Source organism: Pelobates fuscus, chromosome 5, assembly GCF_036172605.1.
Source record: "Pelobates fuscus isolate aPelFus1 chromosome 5, aPelFus1.pri, whole genome shotgun sequence".
Taxonomy (NCBI): Eukaryota; Metazoa; Chordata; class Amphibia; order Anura; family Pelobatidae; genus Pelobates; species Pelobates fuscus.
In genome coordinates this window covers 18,234,546-18,251,956 of record NC_086321.1, presented here as the reverse complement: position 1 = coordinate 18,251,956, position 17,411 = coordinate 18,234,546, and the positions used below count along the sequence as shown (strand labels likewise).

Below are 17,411 nucleotides of genomic sequence, written 5' to 3'. Positions count from 1 at the left end.
AATGGACTATGGTTTAATCTGAGATACTGTGAAAGTAACTGGATTACCAGACTTCAAGCAGGGATATCCTTTACAAAACACAGATTTATATCCCCAAAGTAAAACTGTTCTTAAAATAATAGCAATATGATTATATAAACTTCACACAAGGAATCTATGAAGGCTACTAGAATTCCATCAACTACTCCCTGATAATACTGGGCCGCCATCAGTGACCAGTATCGTCCAGCAAACTAGCTTCCCCTGTGTGTTTGTTGCAGATATAATAAATGCTGCATGTGTCTATTTGTTATTCATAGTGTTCATTATGCTAGGCTTTTCAGTCATTTGGCTGGGAGGTGCACATTGTTAATCCTGAATCATAATGTGCTTTCTGATTTATAGAAAATGTAGCCACTACATGTTTCCCTACCTAAAATGGTTATAAGATTACATTTAAAAGACAGTAATTGGTCAACTCAAGTTTAGTTTATAAAAAGAGCACATTTTCAAAAGTTCCAAATGTATGGTTATTTTGATTTTTACGGCTTCAGATCTGCAGTTAACCCCTTAAGGACAGAGCTTCGGAAGCTTGTCTTTCACTTTGTGACAACGGCATTTTTTGCTGTTTGTGTTCAACTGCAATTTGCATTTGACTAATTTATTGCACCGACACATATTATATACCGTTTTTTAAAGGACAGAAAGGGCTTTCATTTGATGTAACATATATATATATATATATATATATATATATATATATATATATATATATACATGCTTATTTATTATAAAAAAAATACAGAAAAATGCAAAAAAAATGAAATTTTTTTATTTTTTTTACAGTTTTTGCAATAATAATGTGTGCCTAATTAGTGCAGGTTAAGGAAAGTAATTAAAAATAAATTCATTTAGTTGTTCTGAATTACAGAATATATAATGTGTCTGGGATTTTCAGTTTTTTTTGGTAGTTACAGGTCACAAAGCACAAGGAGTAAAATAAACTTTTAATATGGAGCGATTTTAGAATTTGGTATGTTTGTCTTGTAAGCCTAATAGCCATAAAAGAAAACAAAATTGCCACACAAAAGTATATATTTATATAAAGTAGACACCACAGGCTATTTACCTAAGGTTGTTTTGACACTTTCTACGTAGCCATTTTACCGCCAACCTCTGCGAAATATTGGAGTAAAATTGTGTTTTTTGGGGGTTTTCGCACACAAACTTATAACAAAGAACTTCTCATGTGTATTTTGTAAAGTTGGTGTGTGCTATTCCTGTACAAAGTTTTATTATGTGTTCAGTTACTTCTGCTGAGTACAACGGTACCCCCATTGTATGTCTTTGGCACTATTTCGTGAAGCTACAGTGCCATATAGGAGACCTGTCCTTTTCAGTATTCACAGTAGAATTTTGAGAGACGGATTTAATGAGCCTATGCTTCCATTTGGGGTATTATAACAGTTTGACTGTTCAAAAAAACCCCACAAAGGCCTACCATTTGTAAAAGTAGACACCCCAGGGTATCTCATAAGGTGCATATTGTGCCTTAACATGCCCCCATTTTTTTACCATTACATGCCAAAGTATGTGGTAAAAAATAATTTTGTGCATTTTTTACATACGGATTGCATTTTTGCTGGGCATTTTGTATATTTCATATGTGCCACTAAGTTCAAACCCCCCAAATTATGCTCAGCTAAGTCTTCTGAGTAAAAGGACACCCCCATTGTATGTCTATGGCACTATTTCGTTAAGGTACAGTGCCATATAGGAGACCAAGCCATATCAGTTTTTACCGAACTTTGAATTTTGACGCCGGGCCTAAGTGCAATTTCCAAGCATCTTCGCAGGTTTTAAATTCAAACTACCCCACAAAGGCCTACCATTTCTTAAAGTAGACACCCCAGGGTATTTCAAAAGGCATATTTTGAACCTTAGCGTGGGATCATTTTTCCGTTAGCGTGTACCAGGTGTAGTGGTAATAAGCGTTTTTTTCTGCCTTTTTGACACACAAAGTGAGTTTGCACAGTATATTTTGCAAACCATATGTGTACTACCACTGTATAATACTTCAGATGTTGCTCAGCTATGTCTGCTGAGTACAAAAATACCCCCGTATGTACCTTTGCCAGGTATATGTGGACATCGGAGGGGCACATTTGGGACACAGCCATTCCATTTTTTTTTCCAACTTTCAATTTTTACGCTGTGCCCATGTCCCATTTTAGAGTATTTTACCAGGCTATATAATCCAAATACCCCATAAAGCCATACCATTTCTTAAAGAAGACATCCCAGGGTATTTCAAAAGGCATATTTTGAACCATAGCGTGGGATCATTTTTCCGCTAGCTTGTACCAGGTGTAGTGGTAATAAGCGTTTTTTCTGCCTTTTTGACACACAAAGTGAGTTTGCACAGTATATTTTGCAAACCTTATGTGTACTACCACTGTATAATACTTCATATGTTGCTCAGCTATGTCTGCTGAGTACAAAAATACCCCCGTATGTACCTTTGCCAGGTATATGTGGACATCGGAGGGGCACATTTGGGACACAGCCATTCCATTTTTTTTCAAACTTTACATTTTTACGCTGTGCCCATGTCCCATTTTAGAGTATTTTACCAGGCTATATAAACCAAATACCCCATAAAGCCATACCATTTCTTAAAGAAGACATCCCAGGGTATTTTAAAAGCCATATTTTGAACCTTAGCGTGGGATCATTTTTCCGCTAGCTTGTACCAGGTGTAGTGGTAATGAGCGTTATTAAATGTATTTTTTTACTTTTTAAAACTTTTTTTACTTTTTAAAACTATTTTTTAAACTTTTGTTTTGCTTATTAATTTTTTTAAAGTTTCCTAAACTTTCGTAAAACTTTTTTTCACAGATTTAACATTTTTCTAAGCTTTTTTTTTACGTTAACCCCTAACTAGCAGTAAGCAGCACTAACAGTAAATTCCCCATTTTCCCATAACTCCCACCCACCCCAGCTAGCAAAATATTTAATTATACAATATTTAAATTAGTTAATTAAATAAATTTAACCCCTGAGGGTTAAAAAATAAATAAAAGTTAATCGTCAGGGGTTAAAAAAAATTTAGATCACAGTATAATACTGTGATCTGTATTTTGATCACTGTAGGCAGTGATCGACTGGCAGGGAAGGGGTTAATTTTTATTTGGACTGGGTAAAGGGTTTATTTTTTAAATTTTTTACTTAAACGTTATTAAAACTTTTTTGAACTTAATTTTTTAACTTTTTAAAGCTTATTTTTAAACTTTTTTTAACGTTAACCCCTAGTTAGCCTAATACTAAATCCCCCAATTCCCCACTAACTTCCACCCTCCCCAGCTAGCTAAATTTATAACTTTAAAACATTTAAATTAATTAATAAAATAAATTTAACCCCTGAGGGTTAAAAAAATAATAATTAACCCTCAGGGGTTAAAAAAAAAAAATCAGATCATAGTAAAATGTAATCCCTGCCAATTGATCACTGTAGTCAGTGATCAATTGGCAGGGAAGGGGTTCATTTTATATTAAAATGGGTAAAGGGGGGGTAAAGGGGGGGGTAAAGGGGGGTGGGATTTTAATTTAACTTTATTGTTTTGTCACCAGGGGGCAGGATCACTGAAGATCCAGCTCCCTGCACTTCACACAGAACCAGGAAGTGCAGGGAGGCGGAGGTGAGTATAGAGAGCACATGTGCCCGCTCTGGCATGCTGTCAGAGCGGGCACATGTACTCTGACAGCCCGATCCGGTGCTCCCGGTCTGCCTCTAATGCAGAGGCAGACCGGAGCACCATTAACCGCACGATCGCCGCAATTGCGGCGATCTGGGGTTAATTTTAACGGGTGACGGACGAGGTCCGTCACTCGTCGTTAAGGCAATCCCCTGAGTGACGGACCTCGTCCGTCACTCGTCGTTAAGGGGTTAAAGGGACACTGCACTGTCACCGCCCCCTCCTCTTCACAAAAATGCAGCCCATTGAAAACTTGCATGCATTTAATTATCCATATTTTCATTTGCATAAAAAAAAACGGTTTAGGGGGGCGGGGCCTGACCGCAATGGAGGATAGACGTGTTTTGGACGAGCTCCTCCACACTCTTGCTAAAAACGGCCTTTTCACAGCCCTATTGCCCTAGACAGGGGCAGCATCAAGCGAGGTTTAGGCTGCCTGACCCACCTGAGATGTGGCGAGGTAGTCGGCGGCTCTCTGAACAACTGCAAGCCCCGTCGAGGCAGCAACAGCCTACTACAGGCCGGATGGAGACAGCGGCCAAAATGCTGAACCGGCGCTGCAAGCGAAGTCACCCCTCTATGCGGGTGCCCCGTTACCCCCCCCCTAGGACCGGCGGGGGTGATCCCGGTCCATTATCGAAGGACACTCCAAACCGGGCAGGTCAGCGAGCTGAAACCGCAAACTTGCGACAGGTCGACCGAGGCCTAGCCAAAATGGTGACGACCACATGGCCCCCGAGCCCCGACGCCGACGATATCCTCACCCGGCTGGATCAGCACTTTCAAGATTTCTGGACGAAACTCGAACATTTAATGCACCAAGAGACCCCACCACAGCCCTGTACTCACCCACACAGTGGCCTGCGACAGTCCGCAACTACGGAGGCTCCCACAGGGCGGCAAACCAAGGGGCGCACCTCCCCAAAGCGTAGAAAAGCGAGACCACAACCACGGAGGCGCTTAACCTGCCGACCCCACCGGGAAACCGCGAGAAAGCATCCACGAGGACAAAGGACACCCAGGAGACAGAACACCTTAGCAGCGACGGGCCCCCATGCAAAACCCAGGCCCTCAAGACTGAACAGAACGCATCAGCAACCACCAACTGCATGGTATCAGGCGCAGGACAAGCAGCTGGAAGCCCAGCATGAACTTTCCCCACATGGCAGCCCACAGCCCAGCAGGGGTATAGGATGAATGGCCGCCTGTCTACGCTGACACCCAAGGCTGACTCCCAGGACAGACCACCCCATCATTACCAATGATATATGGCTGAGTTGCATATTCTTTTTAGTCCTATCCACAGAAGCTTACCTGCTTCTGCTAGTTCAAATGTGTGCTTTTGTGCTATAGTGAGATTATGCGGAGAGAGGGGAGCACTGTGAATCTGCAGCACCTATCAGCCATGCAGTGATTTCATGTGTATGCTCTAGCGGTCATTTCCTAGTTTGCCTATATATACATAAGCCTTAAAAATGTTCCTAGCTTGTTTTATCTTTTTTTTTTAAAACTATTAACTAACTGTTTCACGCTTTAGACACCCTTATAATGCTTGTTTAACTGTCTGGAAACTATGCTGACTCTACGAAATATAGTGATGTTAGCTGGTGCCACTCAAATGCCTACAGTGGCTACACAAGCCTGTTTAAAACTCGCAGACACAATCTTGTACTTTATCTAAACTTAAAACTACTCAGCATCACTCTAACGTTTACACAAAAATATGCCGGCAATCTTTCTGTTCATGTTAAAAAAAAAAAAAAAAAAAATGTGCTGTACCATCATGCCACTCATTGCAATGCTATGAATATGCCTGCAGTTGCTGTTGTGGCCCTGCACGCTTGTCTGTAACTTATATGCACATGCAAAAATAAAGAATTAAAAAAAAAAAAAAAAAAAAAAAAAAACGGTTTAAAAAAGCAGCAGATCAAATCTGCAGCCTTTGCAAGCCCTCCCCCTCTAACCCCGCCCAGACTTTCTGTGGCTGTCCAATCACAGACTTCCCAATGCAGCTCAATGAGAAGTCTTTGCAATGCAGGTGCTCTGAGTTTAGTTCAACTGAGCTAACCAACCCAGGAAGAAACAGAATCGGTGGTCTGATTGACAGTCAGGGGGTGTAGCTAGGTTAATTTATAAAATGGCCAATTTCTATTGAAAAAATAGAGCACTCACTGTTCGCAAAGCATTGTACATTCACTGACCCAGATATGAATTCTGTCTTCTGGCTTAAACCACAAAATGACTACTATGAAAATGACTCGAACATTAAAACTGATCATATTTTCTCACTTTGTCACTACTGCCCAAATTAATAAAATGGGGGATTGAACTTTTGCAGACTGCACCAGAAGTAAATGAAATGTTAATCCTACAGAAAATCAATTCAAAAGTAAAGAGATTTTGAAGTGTAAAAACCATTTAGCACTAGAAATCTGTGAAGCGTTGTATAACTGCCTAGTATAATATCCCAATAATCTCCAATTATGTTCTACTTTATTGGATTTTCTATTAGATTCTTACAAGTACAAATGGCAAGAAACATTCATAGTTTTTTTTATAGCTTTCTAAATAATATATTTATAATATTTTATATATTTTTATAATAATATAATAATGTCTCCCATTACTTTTTGTTTCCTGAATGTCCTCTAATGTATTTATTTTTGTTCTATTAGTCGCTTTCTAACTCATTTATTTTACAGTCAATTGCAGCGACAGATCCTTATTCACTACCTTCGTTTGCCCATTTGTCCGCCCATGCCCACTTCAGTTGCCTTTGCTTCTGGGTGCGGACACTCTGAGAACAACTAAGGAACATAGGGAGCTTCGAGAGAATAGAGACGATGGGCACGACAGGCACGACAGTATTGTGGGAAAATGGGACTGGACAAAAAAAAAAACGTAGCTTGCTTTGTCAGGCAGAGGGAAAATACAGAAGATAAAGTAGTCCCTACAAGACGCAGAAGAAATAAATAAAAGAACAGATTTGGGGAAAGAAAACGAAGAGGAATCTATAGAAGAAAGGTACGTTTGGGGGGGAGAATCTGCTTTAACAGTGTCTTGCTTCCGAGTGGACCTCTTTTCACGGACATTTAATAGTCTTCAGATTAAAACAGATAAAACGTTCACTCATGATCATAGCTTGAAATATTCCTTAAATACTTATGCATTAAATAAGCGTATTTCTCAGGTATTTTTTTTTTGGTAGATCCCAAAGAATCCCCAACAAGCTAAGACTGGTTAACCATTGGTTAGACATAGTTCTTAGCTCATTATAAAGAAGAACCCACAAATGACCCTAAAATACCTCCGCACAGGACACCATGTCTTTCTCTCTTTGTTCTCTGCATTCCGCCAGTTTATATTTTGCTCTGAGTACTTCTTGTCAGTCCCTAGATGTTGATATATATGTGCTATATATATATATATATATATATAAATTAGGGATTATTCAGTTGTTGATGAGCAAACCAACCAACATCTCAATCGACAACTGAATAACCACGAATTGATATACAGTGTCATAATAAGGTCACTAAGCAAGAAATGTAAAAGTAAGAAATGGTTTGAAACCATTTAAAAATCATTGCATACGACTGTAAAACACACGTCCCCTTTATAAATAAAAACATTAATGCCGAAAAACTGCTCTTTTTAATATATGGGCTAAATACCCAGGTGGTTCCCCAAATAACATGTTTTTAGTGAGCTGTTATGGGTAGAGTAAAGCTGGAGAGGGCTGCAGGAAATATTAAATAAATGGAACAGATTATATAAGAAGGTTATGGAACAAATAAATATACAGAAGATGTGGCAAACGTGCTGATGCCACAAGCTCCTCGATGAGCCAGCTATCTAGCCTCCTACCCAAGGACTATGGGCCATATACAAAGACCCTGTTCGGGAGTTAAATCTCCCCAGCCGCCATTAGCAGCTTTCCCTGGGTGCCCCTGGTTCGGCACTTTACCTTCATTCAAATGGAACCGAACACTAGCTCCCTGGCGGCCGTTCGCATGAAGGATCCCACGAATTGTCTTCAGCAGTACTTGGCCGCGATCGTTATGGAACTAAATTTGGGATGAGGACTTCGTGGGTTCCTGGTCACCTTAGCGGGACTTAGCCAATGTTATGGAATGGTTTTCGGCATGAGGTGACCGTGCGGCTCCTGGACAACTTGGTCCGGGGTTTTGAACGACTTTGCAACGCGCCCAGAGAGCGTTTTTTGGAGAGAAGGTGTCTGAGACTAAGAGGAACAAACGCTACCTGAGACCCAGGCGGAGCACCCTGTATTGCGGCCGCATTGTCAGAATTTTAACACGGTGGCGTTTCCCTTACGCTGCATGGATCTGAGCACTATTTGGAGAACTGCGGCGCTCAGATCAGGGCTATTTGGGGATGTATTTTTTGTGGGCTTATTATATATTTTTATGATGGTTTGAAGTATTTTTATGTTTTATATTTGCCTCTGTTCCTGGGAGATAATTAGCTTACCAGTCTTTAACGCAATTATATCCCAGGCACAGAGATCTTTGGGAGGGGTTTGGATTGTATTGCGTGGAGACCCCCTACTGGGGGTTGTGTATATAAGCAGGCAACTTGGCCATTCTTCTTGTACCAGTACCAGTCTTCTTGTACCCTTCATCAAGTTCTGAGTGATATTTGGGTAGCTCAGAGCTTTAACACTTGGGATTTGGGAGAACTACAGCATTTATACTCAGTCGGAGTATAGGGGATGCGTTACAAGAGAAAAAAAATAGTGTTGTCAGAATGAACAACGTTCCAGTAACTGGGGAGAGTTTATAAATGTTTCTCAGCTTGCACTACGAAAATACAATAGATTTTTTATGTCACCCTCTGCCCTCTACCTGGAGGGGGAGATCTCTAATGTACGAGGACATGGGCTCCCACCCTGTTAATAGCAACCTCCAGTGTGCCCAATTGTAGAATGTAGTCCTAGGATCTCAACCACCAGGTGCTCTTTGTAGGCATGCATTGAAAATGGGTGACTGCAGTGAGGTTGGCACTGGATATTCAATACGTTTACTAAATGGAGAATATGGGTACAATATAAATATCCTGTACCTATCGGCCCTATCAATGTAAAAACATCACTGATCTAACTGGGCCGGATCCATAAGGAATATGTGAGGTAGACACCGACACAAACTTCCTTTAACATGACAGAGAAAAAAAAAGATAGCAATATTGTTAATCAATAAATGAATAAAATACAGGAAGGATATATACACAGATATTCCACCCTAGATAATAACACAAAGCTTGGTCATATTACCCATGATGCACTTTACCTAGGAGAACCATTTTCTTCCCACGGTGCACTTGTTTTGCTTCTTTGGGTATCTGGGCTGTTGTCACGCTTTGCTTTCTTAGAACTTAATGAATAAAAAGAAACAAACAAGTTATAAAATATACACATAGTACATTAACATCCAGTGACGTTGTTCCTGTTTGGAGATAACATATAAATGACCAATTATTATTATTTATAAAGCAAAACCAAATTCCAACGGCATTGTACAATAGGTGGACTGACAAACGTCCACAACAAGACAAGATGGATGTACAGAAACTGAAGGTGGCGACGTCCCTGCTGAAACAAGTTTACATTCTGAGTGCCCCTGTTTTGCGTGACCATTTCAGTGCAAAAAGAAATATTAAAATCAGATGTACTTAAAGGAACACTACATAACGATATAGTGCCCCTGTCAATCCAATTCCTTTCAGTAGCAGAAATGTGACGCATGAACTAACTATTAACATGTTAACATTTCTTTGTGGAATAGTTTACTGATTGACATTCAGAAAAATGTAATTATGGGGATTATATATTGGGGCTGTATCTCATCAATGAGGAGCTAATGCTCCACACTTCCTCCCATAACTTGCCTGTGCAGTGGTAGTGAAGGGGTTACACTTTGTACGTCAGATAATTATCCCTGCAAGCGTTCAGGTCTTGTTAACGGGTAATGTATACGGAGATCTATACAGCATTACGATATCATTAACAAGAGAATAATAGCCATAAAGAACAATAATAACCACCTGCGTATGTTTTACTACGTAACGTTGGAAACTATAGACTTTTGAGAAGTTGGTATCTTGAAATGGTGAAAATAAATACTGTAGCACTAAATACTAGATATTTCATTACTTCTGTTTGGCATAATCAATATTCACCTTAAATGGTATTCAATGAGTAAAGCTACATTTTTTGTGATGCTCTAAAAGTTAACATCGGGCTGAGCTTTTTTTTTATTTTTTAATAAATGAATAACCTAATAAAATTCTTTATTTAATTAAAGACAGGGATACAACATATTATATCAGAAGAAAACAAGGCCGTATTTAACATCTAGCCGTTTTTCGACGCTTACAAAAAAATGAAATGATAAGATATAATGAGGAGATTACGTACCACTGCGAGAAAGTGCGATTTAAACAAAAAAGAGTAAATGTGTTAAAGGAACACTATAGCATTAGGAACAACGCCTGTATTCCTAACGCAATAATGCCCCTGTCCCTAGCTCTTCCTTATTTCAGTACCGGGGCTCCCTTAACGCTGCTCACCTCTTCGCCTCTAATGTCATGGAGGAGTCATGGCCTCATGCCCGATGGTCCAATCCAATCCAATGTCCCAATGTTCGTAATAGGACCACTGGGGACCTGACGTGCATGAGCGGTGAGTTCCCTGAACACATTCCAGCATTCCTATAGGGAAGCATCGAATTTACTGCACCGTGAGACTGGTGGCCACATGAATGGTGTGATGGTCTGATCTGGAGCATTTCGAATTTGAATGCCATAAGACAGAACACGTGTGACATACGGCATGAATTCATGTCATACCTTTGTCTTTGCAATTTACAATGGATTGCAGTCATTTTGTATCAAATTAAATAAAGAATTTGCTCATTTCTATCTGCGATTTTGGTGGAGATTTTGCCATGACTCGCAGGACTGTGCAAACAAGAATATTACTGACCTGGTTGGATTCGCAGTTGTTTGTTAAACCATGAATATTGTTTTTCCTATTTTACATTTCTAACCAATTTTGGCATTGTAAGCCTTTCCAAACAGCAGCACTGTGTGATGTACGCAACTCCCATTGTGCTCGGACTGAACCCCTCGTTCTAGTAACGAGATGTATTGCTGTAATAAATAGATGTACATATCTGTTCCTGTTTCACTGACTAGCACAAAAGTCAAGTCACACAGTGAAAATGTTGAATATTGTGTGTGTAGCAGAGAAATAGGCAGGTATAAAAACGATGATATTTAATTCAATGAAAAATGAAACAAAACAAATTTGTATTAAACGGCAAGTTCGTAGAACATGAGGTGATCAGTCTGGAGAGATTACGCTCATCCTAAATCTTTAAAGGAACTGTCCATTGAAATGCTTTTTACAATTCCGTAGATCTACACCCCAAAGACAACATACATGTATTTTTGTTTGCATGTTTCCTTTGGGATCCGGCCCAGTTAGACTTTTTGTCTGCAGCTTTTGCAGACCTGCCCCCGTTTTTCCCCTGCACAAACTTCCAGAAGCCTCTGTGCTGGAGGTACAAGTGCATGCGCACATGACTGCAGCTTTAGGCAGACGCGTGCTAGCCCAGTGACAGCCAGGGAGGTAATTCGAACTCCCAATTATAAAAGTGCCGAATTCTATGACAGCAAATAGAAATCCTTTTTGTGTGTTCAGTGCCCCATTGAATCTAAGTTTGAATAGGGCCTCTCTCTTACTTACCATGAATATGTTTAGAAAGCCTAAAGTTTACAATAGAGGGAGCAGAAATATACAAAAGCACCTGTTATTGAGTGTTCCTCTTTGAAACCCACCGATTGGACGAGAGGGAGCTAAAACATGATGAAGAATAAGGGTCCACAGAGGTGTATTCATTATATGCTACATTGTAGTGAATTTAAAACAAAAAGTGAAAACACAAACCCATGCAAACAAACAATCTCCAACTGCTATAGTGACAGCTTGGTTACATTTTTCTTAATCTTTCAATTCTGTTTTAATTTGCTGCAATTTGGTGACTGAATTCTATAGAATTATCTAGAAACACTTCATCTATTTTTTGCATTCCTTCCATTCATTCTGTTGGGAGAAGCAGTAAATACTCATCATCATGTGCTGTACCAAACTATACGTTTATCGGGTGGTGTACACAAATATACAATATTACAGCACACTGACCTTCATCATGTGCTGTACCAAACTTTACGTTTATTGGGTGGTGTACACAAATATACAATATTACAGCACACCGACCTTCATCATGTGCTGTACCAAACTATACGTTTATTGGGTGGTGTACACAAATATACAATATTACAGCACACCGACCTTCATCATGTGCTGTACCAAACTATACGTTTATTGGGCGGTGTACACAAATATACAATATTACAGCACACCGACCATCATCATGTGCTGTACCAAACTATACGTTTATTGGGTGGTGTACACAAATATACAATATTACAGCACACTGACCTTCCCCATGTGCTGTACCAAACTATACGTTTATTGGGTGGTGTACACAAATATACAATATTACAGCACACTGACCTTCCCCATGTGCTGTACCAAACTATACGTTTATTGGGTGGTGTACACAAATATACAATATTACAGCACACTGACCTTCCCCATGTGCTGTACCAACCTATACATTTATTGGGTGGTGTACACAAATATACAATATTACAGCACACCGACCTTCACCATGTGCTGTACCAAACTAAATGTTTATTGGGTGGTGTACACAAATATACAATATTACAGCACACTGACCTTCACCATATGCTGTACCAAACTATACGTTTATTGGGCGGTGTACACAAATAAACAATATTACAGCACACTGACCTTCATCATGTGCTGTACCAAACTTTACGTTTATTGGGTGGTGTACACAAATATACAATATTACAGCACACTGACCTTCACCATATGCTGTACCAAACTATACGTTTATTGGGCGGTGTACACAAATAAACAATATTACAGCACGCTGACCTTCATCATGTGCTGTACCAAACTATACGTTTATTGGGTGGTGTACACAAATATACAATATTACAGCACACCGACCTTCACCATGTGCTGTACCAAACTAGATGTTTATTGGGTGGTGTACACAAATATACAATATTACAGCACACTGACCTTCCCCATGTGCTGTACCAAACTATACGTTTATTGGGTGGTGTACACAAATATACAATATTACAGCACACCGACCTTCATCATGTGCTGTACCAAACTATACGTTTATTGGTTGGTGTACACAAATATACAATATTACAGCACACTGACCTTCATCATGTGCTGTACCAAACTTTACGTTTATTGGGTGGTGTACAAAAATATACAATATTACAGCACACTGACCTTCGTCATGTGCTGTACCAAACTTTACGTTTATTGGGTGGTGTACACAAATATACAATATAACAGCACACCGACCTTCATCATGTGCTGTACCAAACTTTACGTTTATAGGGTGGTGTACACAAATATACAATATTACAGCACACCGACCTTCATCATGTGCTGTACCAAACTTTACGTTTATAGGGTGGTGTACACAAATATACAATATTACAGCACACCGACCTTCATCATGTGCTGTACCAAACTTTACGTTTATTGGGTGGTGTACACAAATATACAATATTACAGCACACCGACCATCATCATGACACTTTGAAACCATGAACCTACATTAGCTTCCAATTTTCTACCAGCATTTTGAATCTCGTTTCCAGCAGACCCAATATTTACATGCATTCTACTGATTACACCATAGCAGTAACATGGCATTATAACAGATTTACACTGATAAAACAACAAAATCCAATCAGAAAAAGAAAACAAACCAAAAAAATAATGTAATTCTCTAACTAAAGATACATTTCTAACAAGATCTACGCCAGGAGGGGAAAAGTATTTTTTTTTTTTTTATGCAAAGATCTCTTAAAGCAGAATGTCACTATGTGGAAGTGACATTTCCTTGTCCCCTTACCCCAGTAAATGCTATTTAAGCATTTTGTAAGGTGAATAATGCAGTGAGGTTAGTATAAACACAGGCTTTCCTAAACAGCAATTCTATGTACTGGGTGATTCTGTGAAGTGTCATCGCACTGTGCATGGACGTACGTAGCATTGTAGGGGTTAATTTTCACCCCTCGCCCTCACTGCACCTGGAGAGCCAGCATGCCTTGCAAATTAAACATTAAAAGTAGAGATAATTAAATAAAATATGTAGATATAAAAATAGTACAAACTCAAAGATACCTTTAAAGGAAAATAAAATCCCTTACTATTGAATATATGGAGCGTGACACCAGTTACTGATTAAATAAAACCTGTAAAAAAGTAATTTATGGATTGCTTAATCCTTGATTTTCAAACAAAAAAAATACCAGTTCTCAGGAGTTTTTTTTTGCATGTGCTTATTCACAGGATCTGTCTTCTAACATAGCAAAAATGCAGTTCCCACTGAACACAAGCAGGCAGCCCACCGCAATCTAGCTCCCATACCAGGGAGGCTTCAATTTTATATTTTTGGCAACGTTTTTTTTCTAATATAGATATAGTTTTTATGTTTTTTTTTTAATTGTTTAAAGGGAAACTATAGTGCTAGGAAAACATAGTTGCTTTCCTGACACTATTGCCCCCCCCCCCTCCTGTCACTTACCTGAGCCGTTAACAAATTACGTAGGATGATTGGAACTGCTCAGTAAAGTAACAGTAGCCATCACGTGGATGTTATCAGATTAAGCTGCCTTATAGCCGTGTGACTTTTCCAAATCACTGCAGTTCTAAGTCGCTCTTATAGATGTATAAGTGAAGAGTATTGCATGCATCACCACTCTGCAACCATGCAAGGTTAGCGATTGCTATTGAATGTAATTGCTTTTGAGACTCTCCAATGAATCTGGTTTAACAAAAAGCTACTAATTAAGAGTCTTAGTAACTTTGTTTTCCCTTTATTTTCTTAGAGATTCTGTATCTCAAGACAAGTTTCTCAGAATTCCACCCACGGCCGCATGCGTTAGGTTCATCGGTACGTGACATTTCGGGAGTCTAGATCTCGCAGTCTGCAAATGTCAAGGCAACTCACAGCAAAGCTATCAATATAAAGATAAAACCAGGGGCTTCATTCTTCAAAGAACTTTGGAACCCTGGCAAATTGCATTTGGAAACACACACTTTCACTGCCTTATATATTGGCTGTATACTCCTCTTAAATATTTGAGCTTGAAGCTCTCAGTTGAACATAGGCAGCTAAATAAATCTACCAGATATGAGTGGAATAGCTGATTAAACAATCCCAGCCATACCCCTGTGGCTACTAGTCCACTGGGAGCCATAGTCACAGTTCTCAACAAGTTTGTGCAGACCGTCTACCCATGTGTGCAGCCGCAGCTCTGGATCTCTCGGAGCCGAGCAGAAAAGGTATTGAATGAAACAGTCCATGTTGTAAAAATACCGGGGAGGGCAAATGGCAAAGCAGCGAAGACTATGATTGGCATAAAGTAAGAAATGTAGCAAGAAGGTGGAGTGCAAACTCGTACTTACAGATCTGACTTGCTTTACAGGTAAATTAATGAAGGCATCAAACCTGACATCATACAGTCGGTTAATTTTCACACATTGGAGGAGAGATCGTAAAATGTTGTGTTTGAACAATCAGTGCAAAGATACAAAAAGGTAGAAATCCCCAATAGAACAAGCCTGTTGGTTTCACTGGTTTCCATGGTGATTTCCTAACGTTTAGTACATTGCCCTATTTTTCAAAACACAAATGTTGGAGGGGCGTTTAGAAAATTGTTTATTAATTAGGCGGCACAACACAGCCAGCAGTACAACGTAAAGACAATGCATTCAAGCAAGTAAACATAGGGTAACCAACAGTTGCTGTTGACAAATGAAAAGAACAAAAGGAGAGGTAGAAAAAAAAGAATATATATATAGACAAAAATATAGACATATACAGATACATGGAACAGCTTTCCAGTGGGGTATTAAAGACTAATGCAGTGGAAAAGTTAAAAAAAAAAGCTGACATATTGCAGCCTGAGCAGGGTTCAAAATCAAGAATGAAACCTGGGTATTGGTTAGGAAATGGGAACAGAAAACGGAAAAGGTGCTTTTAAAGGGACACTAATGTCACCCAGACCATGTCATCTCAACTCTGCAATGTAAATGAATGTGTTTTTTTCATAAAATACTGTTTCCATTGAAGGTGTTTTTTTTTGTTTTGTTTTTTCAATTTCTTTTCATTGCATTTCATATATCACATATATACATAAATAAACATAATTTTTTTTTTTTTTTTAAATGAAGATATGGGAGTAGATCAAACACCATCCATACAGAGAAAACAAACTTACTAAGTATGTACAACATAAAAGAACCTTGCATTATGCCAGAATATAATAAGTCGCCTTTGTTACGCTATCAGATTATTAGTGCATAAGCTTGTCTCCTCAACATTTACAACGAGACAAACAATATTGGTCTGTTCAACATTATGATAAATTACGTGGTCAGAGTAATCTCCACATTCTAACTTAGGGTCTAACAATAGAGCCTATAGGTGAAAACCAAGAAGAAAAAAAAAGACAAAAATTAAATGCTCAGGGGCCCTACCTTAATAAATGCTCAATAGCCCTATCACCCTCCACCTACTCCTCTATCGCAACCTTCCCTCCTTTTGGAGAAACATATTGGCCCTCCTATATTACCATCCTCTGATCTTCTCAATCAGGATTGTAAGCTGCTCAAAAAAATCTATAATTGAGATTAAATTCATAGATATCAGGCTTTTTTCCCTCTCCAATTGCTGTAGTACTTGCGCTTTAAGCTGATCCCTAGAAGGTATTTCTATATTTTTCCATGCTCTTGCTACTAAAGTTTTAGCAGCCATAAGACAAGGAAAAACCAAAAAATCTGTTGTTTCATTCGCTTCTGTTCCTAATAAATGCAATAGCGCTATCTCTGCCATTGAAGGGTTTAATCCACCTCTAGCGGCTGTTTTACTGACAGCCACTAGATCTGCTTCTGTACCACTGACCAAGTAAAAATCGATCAGGTGATGCAGAATCTCAGGAAATTATTCAGTAAAATACTTTTCTATGGGGAAGCTTGGATGCATGCGCTGCGTTTGAGTTGGAATATTGCGGGAGGAAGCCATGCCTCCTCAACTACTTTGCAGGAGGCAGGAAGGTGACCAGTGCTGGAAAAAGGTAAGTAAAAGTTACCTAAGAACGGTGGCACTTTAGCGTCAGGAATATAGGTTTAATGATAGTTTGATGACAAAACTTTCTGTAACGTGTGAAAGAGTTTCAGTAAAAATATCTCACTCTGTACACTTCTACAAAACTGTACCTTCAAGATTGTCACATCAACAAAGGTCTTGGCAACTCAAGAGATGCCTGAGCGCTGGTAGAAACGTAATGTATGTTATGGGATGAAGTGTGACAGTCCTAGCATGAAATGACCCTGTGCCAGTATTTTCCTTTCCTGATACATACAAACAAAGAGACAAAGTGAACCCTCTGGTAGTGCAATGTCTACACAAAGAACATGGGAACTATCTGTTGCGACCGAGATGCAGTATAGCTGTAGTATGGTCA

At 39.2% G+C, this 17,411-nt stretch overlaps 1 protein-coding gene across 1 annotated transcript in view; it reads right to left on the bottom strand.

Moving 5' to 3' along the window:
• The window catches only part of EPB41L4A (erythrocyte membrane protein band 4.1 like 4A), a 203,143-nt gene that overhangs the window by 38,790 nt on the left and 146,942 nt on the right, over positions 1-17,411 (bottom strand). The window contains exon 14 of the mRNA XM_063453630.1: positions 9,044-9,127. Coding sequence (XP_063309700.1) covers positions 9,044-9,127 — 84 coding nt within the window. The remainder of the gene's footprint in view (positions 1-9,043; positions 9,128-17,411) is intronic.